The following is an 8,265-nucleotide window of genomic DNA, read 5'->3' on the forward strand; positions in this document are numbered from 1 at the left end:
ACATCCATAGTATATATTATAATAGAGTGTAAAGGAATTTCATAATATCAGATAATCTAAAAGAAACATATGTTCAGTCATAATAAAAGATGGAAGTTTTCTTCTACAATATATAAAAAATTAGTATAGTGACAGTTTGTAACATGCTCTTGGAAATTGACAATTGTAGCAGGGGTTAACACTCTGACATTTTGAAAATTAGATTAAATTTAAACAATCTTTTTTAATTCGATAATGTTTTAAGAAAATATTGATGTTTTCCAAAAATAAAAAACTAGATTTCCTTCCTTTATCTTGCAATCCAGTTAATCAACCTAATCATATTACTATTTTCGCCTGTATAAGCTCGCTCACATTGTCAATCCTAAACTCGAACAAAAGAAAAAGAGTTGTTGTAGTTAGTTGATGATCAATGCAAAGCTAATCTCTATGACAAATTCTTATAATTCAAAATATATTGGAATAAGAAAGTATAAATGGAGTAACACAGATAGAGTAAAAAAAGAAAATTCTTCTCTTGGTTTTCACCTGGCGTTTTGTATCAGCATCGGAGCCCCGATTAATCGGAATTTGCATCGCAAAAATACTTTCTATCAGAGTTTTTTTTATTCCTAGAGCTCGAACTTAAAACCTTTGGTGAGATAAGGCAGAGGGATCTTATACATCCTACTACAACTCTTGATGGTCAAGAATTATATATTCAATCCTAGTTAATTCTCTATTAAGATATAGTTAGTATTGATGTACATATGTTAGCTAAAGAAAAAAGAAGCAATCAATAGGTTAATGAGAAGCTGGCCCGGTACATGCAAGAAGTGACAGTATTCGAGCTAAACTAGCCCAACATTATTATTGAAGAATTAACCCAAATAACCATTTACCCAATCGCTTAAACTAAAAATATCCGGTGGAGGTACAATATATACATAATTTGTGTGTTATATGTGTATAATTATGTATAACCAATGTATATTCTATGTATATGGTTAAAAAAAGTAATCAGTGAATATAACCGGCTATTTGTGTAAAGATCCTGTTATTATTCAGCTAGGCTTAATAGACTGCTGGATTTGGGCCCAATAAAGCAATCAGGATTACCAAGTCGCATATCGGGCCACTGTCAATGGTGAAGTACACAAATAGTCAGTTTTAGGACTGCTATTTAGGAATTAGCAAGTACTTATTTTGTCTTTAAAATTTAAAACTAAAAATCTTAATTCCAAAAAAATTTAGGACATTTGTGTCCTGAAAAATTATACTGAAAAACTGAAATTCAGGACATATTGGCTAATTTCTAAATAGTAGACCTTTAGAGTGGCTTCCCTGGTGTCATTCTACAATAATGAAGATAAAATGGGATCTTTACGAAAATAATCGGCTAAATTAGTTATTTACTTTTTCTAGTTGATATAAAAAAAATAATATATAATAATACACATACTATATATCTATCAGCTATTTTTAATTTAAGTGGTCAGGCAAACGACTATATAGGTTAATTCCAAGAAATGGAAAATGGTATGCAATACTCCAAAGTCCAAACTCATATGTTCTTTTACTAGGCTTAGGAGGGACAAATCCAGTTCTTGGGCCATTAAATCTTTTTTTTTTTTTTGAGCAAACTTGGGCCATTAAATCAGATGTGCTAATCTGTTTTTTATCTTGGGATTTTTATCTAGCTATACTATAGTAAAAACCTATTTACCACAATTATTTAGGTTCCTTATTAATTACTTTGTATATCTATATTTACAAGTTATATACAAAACTATTAAAAAGAAAAATTCAAGATCCCTTAATTTTAGCTTGTCAGTTACAACCCATTTTCAATAACTCCCCCTACATTTAAGATTATGTTCCTTTTTTCTCTCTTTCTTAANATTTTTGTCCCCCCCCCGGCATTTCCAATTCTTTTTCTTTTCCAAAGGTTTTCAAACTCATTTCTATCTTTCTTACTAATCACCCAAAATCTCTATTTCTTATTGACACAATGCAGACAAAATTTGAAATATTGCTATCTCTATTTCTTATTGACACAATGCAGACAAAATTTGAAATATTGCTATGGAATCAAGTTCTGGGTAAGTTTTGAATCTTGTTTTCTTTTTTTCTAAAATTTTTATTGTAGACTTGTATATGATACAACAATACCCAAAACAATACTCGATACAATACTAATACAATTTTAATACGAGTATATTAAATTTTTAGTGTAGAGTTGTGATTGAAACTTGAATAAGATGAAGATCATAATTGTACCACAAATTTTAAAATTTAATGTATCACGATTGTATTATAATTGTATATGTATCATAATTGATGCAGGAGTTGTATTATAAATGTATGATAATTGTATATTCGTTGTATATTCGTTGTATATTCTTACGAGCAGTTGTGAGTTCATGACGAATTTTACAGTTTGTATCAGAAGTACGATAATTGTATATTAATTTATTAATATTGTATCAGGTATTATTTTAGGTATTAATGTACCAGATACAAGCTAGATACAATTGTAATACAAGTATGATGCAATTATGTATCAGGCATTGATGTATCTAATACAAATCAAATACAATTCATGCACAACAATGTTTATAACAAATAATGTAATTTAACCTTAGAAGTTAAAAATTAACAGCAACAACAACAACAACAAATCCAGTGCAATCCTACACGTGGGGTCTACGGAGGATAATGTATACGCAGACCTTACCCCTACGCTTATGAAAGATGAGAGATTATTTTCGATAGACCCTCGGGTCAAGAACAGTGAAAAGGACACAAGAAACAAACAGTAACAATGGCAAAGAAATAATATAGAAGAACAAATAGCACAACAGAAGTTAAAAATTAAAAGGAGAATAAATGATTAACCGGTAAATGTGTATATGGTGCAAACACTAATGTGCATGTAAGTTTCTATTGCCAACATTGATCCTTTTACATGTGAATCTTATGTTTTTTAAATGGCCAAATACATATACAACCCATCCAACTTCGTACCATTTTTTATTTTGGTACTCTATCTCTATCTTAGTCCATTTTGACCCTCAACTCTATTTCTTATGTTTCACTTTAACATAAAAGCTGAAACCAGTGCAACAAATATAGCGCGTGTGTATACACAAATCTAAGGTGTAATAAATATCCAATTAAATGTTGCCACCTGATTTTTTCATCCATGTCAAATGGGTCAATACTAAAATACCTGAACCCGACAGTATTTTTTGTGGGTTCATTTCATCTAAACGGGCCAGGTATGAAAGCTTTGGAACTTAGAGAATGAAGATGGGGCAACAGTGGATGAAAAAATACGGTTGAGTTGAGGAATTTTAGTATTGACCCGTTTGACATGGATGAAAAAACCAGGTGGCAACATTTAATTGGATATTACACCTCAGATTTGTGTATACACACGCGCTATATTTTTTGCACTGGTTTCAGCTTTTGTGTTAAAGTTAAACATAAGAAATAGAGTTAGAGGGCCAAAATAAAATAAGATAGAAATAAAGTACCAAAATAAAAAAAAAAAAGTGCCAAGTTGGATGGGTTGTATATGTATTTGGCCTTTTTTAAATTAGATGTTGAAGATATGGTAAAATTTAGTAGATGTAAAAGAGGCAGACTATTCAACATGACCTAAGTAAAGTTTTGTGGGCTCCACATAGTTGATAGCAAATATAGGAGAAGATATATATGTTGACATTATAGTATACCCCTCAAATCTCATGAACCTACATTGACTGAGTTCTTTTATCCAATAAATAAAAATGAAAATTTTCAAAGACAAAAAACTTAAAAAAGTTTAAATATTGACATAGTCAAGCTAACTACACACTTTTCCATCTCCTTTAAAAAGAAACCCCTCTTCATCTTTAAAATTGGAAGTAACAAATACAACTATATATATAGCTAAGTGTCTGGTTAAGACAGAAAAAAAAACAAGTTTTTTAAATTAGTGTTTAATTTGGCCATGGGAAGAGCTCCTTGTTGTGACAAAACAAAAGTTAAAAGAGGACCATGGTCTCCTGAAGAAGACAACACTCTCAAAAATTATCTTGAGAAAAATGGCACTGGTGGCAATTGGATTGCTCTCCCTCAAAAAGCAGGTAAGCAATTGTAGCAGCTCCCGCACCTATTGATTTTGCACCTTCTAACATCTCGAGTTTAGAATTCTTCTCGCACTTTTTTTATCACAATTTTTTCTTCGAGAGCACTCGCCTATTCTGTCTTGCTTTCTGATTCAATTCCGTAACTAGAGGGAAAAATATGAATTAGTTGAAAGAACTACTTCTTCAAGCTGAGTGGGGTCGCGTTATTTTTCGCCTTTCGAATAACTAGTTTAGTTATTATGGAAAGCTTTTGTAGTTAATTCTTAAATAGCTTGATAGCGTAAAAATTTGTTTTTTTTTGTTGTTGTTAAACTCTTCCTTTTTTTTATATATAACATTCTTGATTTGCGAATTTTAGGCCTAAGAAGATGTGGGAAGAGTTGCAGGCTAAGATGGCTAAATTACCTTAGGCCAGACATCAAGCATGGAGGTTTTACTGAAGAAGAAGACAACCTTATTTTAACACTCTATGGTCAAATTGGAAGCAGGTTGGTCAAAGGGTCATTAATTTCTTTAATCCTAAATTCAAGTATATAGTACAAGAAATTAAATCAACTAATGTTTGCGTTGGAGCAATAGTAAAGTTGTCTCCGTGTGACCTATAGGTCACGGATTCGAGTCGTGAAGCAAACCCCTATTATTTGTATTAGGACAGGCGATCTACATCACACCCCTTAGGGTTCTTCCCTTTCCCGAACGTTGTATAAATACGGAATGATTTGTACACCGGACTGCCCTTTTTTAGTACACGAAAAGCAAGTGTCTTGCATTGAATTCTAATGAATCCGAAACAAATTATTATTATTATTATTATTATTATTATTATTTATTCTTCATTTTTTGTGAAAATTAGGTGGTCTGTGATAGCTGCAAATCTACAAGGAAGAACAGATAATGATGTGAAGAATCATTGGAATACCAAATTGAAGAAAAAGCTTTTGGCAGCTGAAAATTACACTAATCTTAGCAGCTGCTGCAGCTACAATTCTAGTGATTTAAATCACAAATTTTCTATAAATTCCTTTTCAAGAAATTACTCTACAATGGATTCTAACACGTTCACAAGTCTAGTGGACACAAATTTAACTAATCCAAATTTATTAGTTCCAGAAATGTTAGTTGCAGAATCAGATCAATTATTTCCAATTCCAAGCCTGATGGAAATTCAAGAAAATGGTGCAATTCAATTAGCTCAAGATCAAGAAGATGGTTATGTTATGGATTTTAGCTCTGGAATTTCATCATCTTATTATTATGATTTAGTAAATGACTTTGATTTTCAAGAGAAATTTATTGGAGTTGATGATCCAAATTACTCCTCTAGCTTTTCCAATTATTCCACTTTGGTCCAGCTGCAAGCTAACAATATTCCTGACATTGATCAGACTTTCAGAGGATTTCAAAATTAGCCGAAGGGGCAGATTTAATCTAATTAAGGAAATAATTGCACTCTTTAATTTTTGTTTTAGGGACTTAGACTTCAGGTCATTAATGTTCTGTGTATATGAATCTTAGTCAAGAATGTTTAAATTAGTTATCAATTGCTATATAGTGTTTTATTTTCTTCTTATCCCCTTTGTGGGAAGATGACTATTCTACTTAAATCATTAATGCATTGTTACACAAAATAGCCGGCCATATTTACTGTTTATTTTTTTTTAGCCAGTATACATAGATTATATATTGATCATATATTGTTATACGCATAATATACATGAATCATGAATATCTTATATATTCACCGGCTATTTTTAGTTTAAGAGATGAGGTGAGCTGCTATTTGGGTTAATTCTTTATTGATTAATTATAGCTCGACACATGAAGTTGAATGGGGGGCTTGCAAAAACGCAGATAAGGCTGCATAGAATAGACCCTTATAGTTCGGCATTTTCCTAAACTCCGCACATAACAAGAACTTAGTGTATCGAACTGCCTTTTTTTTTTTAAAAAATCATACTAATAAAGTACATATAAACATCCAACTCTAAATCTTAAGACGGTTGAGATAAACTAACCTATATTTAACCTTTAATTTACAAACGGCTTTAGATGTCCTAATATAATATCCAGTATCTCCGACTATTTTATTATTGTGCATTTGTGCCTAGAGTAAAGTGGACCCCCGCTCCTTATTTCATGTACCTCCTTAATTCCATTTCATGTGACATTCTTTTTATTCTATTCTGTTAAAAAACGAATAATACCTGTATATATATGTTGGAAAGCAATTTAACTTCTCATTTTAACCTTAATGACATGATTTTATAGTCATAAAATATCATGACATGCATGATTAATTACAATCATAAATTTTGAAAATTTCTTTCTTTCTTAAACTTTGTACGCAATCAAACACATGCCTTTCACATAAAGTAAAATAGAGGGAGTATACATATATGTGTGATTGGAAATAGGGGCGGATGTAGTAGTGTTAATATTACGGAGTTTCATTGGAAAAAGTAGCTTTGGTTTAGACCTTACATATGTGTTAAAAAGATTACCAAATTACTGATTACTATTTTCATCTATCCAAGCCTTGGTGGACGTATCTGTTGCTGGTGAGTGATAGCTGGTATCTGTGAAATTAGTCGAGATGCGCGTAAGCTGACTCGGACACCACGATTTAAAAAAGAAAACCAAATAAATACATATACAATATTTCGAACCTAGTAAATCATATGAACCGCATTAGGATCCCGAACCCTTAGCCATAAAGTGTAAATCCTGAATCCGCCTTTAGGCGAAAATAAAATTAACTTCCAGAGCAAGGTGCCCATGAACGCATATAAATGTGCAAAGTAACTGTCAGCATCGTGCAAGTTTGTTAACTTCAGACTCGTTCAGTAGTCATGAATCTTGCATGGATTGCCCAATTTAGAGAAATGATAACGTGTTGACGTGTTTTTGGGAAACTCCATTGCTTGGTCTTTGATACAGAAAAATATATTATGTTTATCTTTTAATTGCCAACTTTTACTAAACAATTAGAATTTGACAAATAAGTAGTATTATGTCTTCACGAGGAAATGCTTGCGTCTGCATGCACATGCAAACACAATAATTAATTTCTCCATGTTGGAATTTTTTCACTATTATTAAAAAAAAAAAAAAATTTACGTGCTTGACCAATTAAAAAAAATGAAGTCTACACATGAGCAGGCGTAAGAGACAATTAAATAAATAAAGTGTGAACTCTCTAATAGCTTAAGCTTTTAGATAAGATGATCACACACTTCAACATGGTATCGGAGCACGGCGAGGTCCTAGGTTCAAGTCTCACCGCTATCATTATGAAAAATAAATTTCTACATGATTGGCCAATGAAGAAATGAAATAAGTCTACACGAGAGGGGCGTGTTGAAGAGACTATTAAGTAAATAAAGTGTGCTCTCTCTAACAGCTTAAGCTTTAATTAGATGGAATGGTCACACACTTCAACACTATATGTTGAAACCTCTTGGCTTTCCCGTGTAATTACTTATTTATATTTTGATACCCCTCGATAAAAAAATTAGAACCGCTTTCATTCAACTATTGTGATTAGTTCTTCTCTTTCGATTTTTTAAATCTTTGGTGTTTGTTGGAACAATGATTGAGCTTTCTTAATTATATTTAAACTTTTCTTTGAACGTGTACTCAAGCAGTTATGTATGGTTGTTGGATCAGGGATTCTTTGGGTGAAAAAGGATAGGGAGCCAAATGAATGGAGGCTCCGATATATCTAAGTTCAACATAGAAAAAGAAAAGTTAAATAAACTCTTTTACTATGCGTTTAAATAAACACCTTTATTTGCAAGTATAAATTTATGGTGACAATCAAGGATTTTGGTGGGATGAATAAGATAATGTCATCCTTAATTAGTGATCTCGAATTCTGGTTTTGGAATTAAAAAAATCCTGATAATGAGTGTTTTTCCCTTTAATTAATATTGCACGATGTAAATTCAAATTGGTAAGAACCTAAAAGTGGATACCGAACACTAAATAAAAACAGAAAGAAAGAATCTATGGTCTATAAGCTTTAGCTACTTAGCTCCCAAATGGTCGACCAGACAATTAATCATGATTAACGGAAAATATTGGCCAATAAGAGTCGTCAGACTTGAAATAAATCAACTCCCACAAGGGAAAGGAGGAAGTTAATTAATTC

General features: G+C 31.7%; 1 protein-coding gene across 2 annotated transcripts; it reads left to right on the forward strand.

The window, feature by feature from the left end:
* On the forward strand, nt 1,948-5,685 carry LOC109228158 (transcription factor RAX2-like). 2 transcript variants are annotated; one of them, XM_019393335.1, is made up of 3 exons: nt 1,948-2,081; nt 4,474-4,603; nt 4,969-5,685. In XM_019393335.1, exons 1-3 carry the CDS (start codon nt 1,991-1,993, stop codon nt 5,522-5,524), a joined length of 777 nt encoding a protein of 258 aa, XP_019248880.1. In that variant the 5' UTR covers nt 1,948-1,990; the 3' UTR covers nt 5,525-5,685. The 2 variants fall into 2 exon arrangements, with proteins under 2 accessions (XP_019248880.1, XP_019248879.1); XM_019393334.1 differs by lacking the exon at nt 1,948-2,081 and adding an exon at nt 3,893-4,112.

Source organism: Nicotiana attenuata, chromosome 6 (assembly GCF_001879085.1).
Source record: "Nicotiana attenuata strain UT chromosome 6, NIATTr2, whole genome shotgun sequence".
Taxonomy (NCBI): Eukaryota; Viridiplantae; Streptophyta; class Magnoliopsida; order Solanales; family Solanaceae; genus Nicotiana; species Nicotiana attenuata.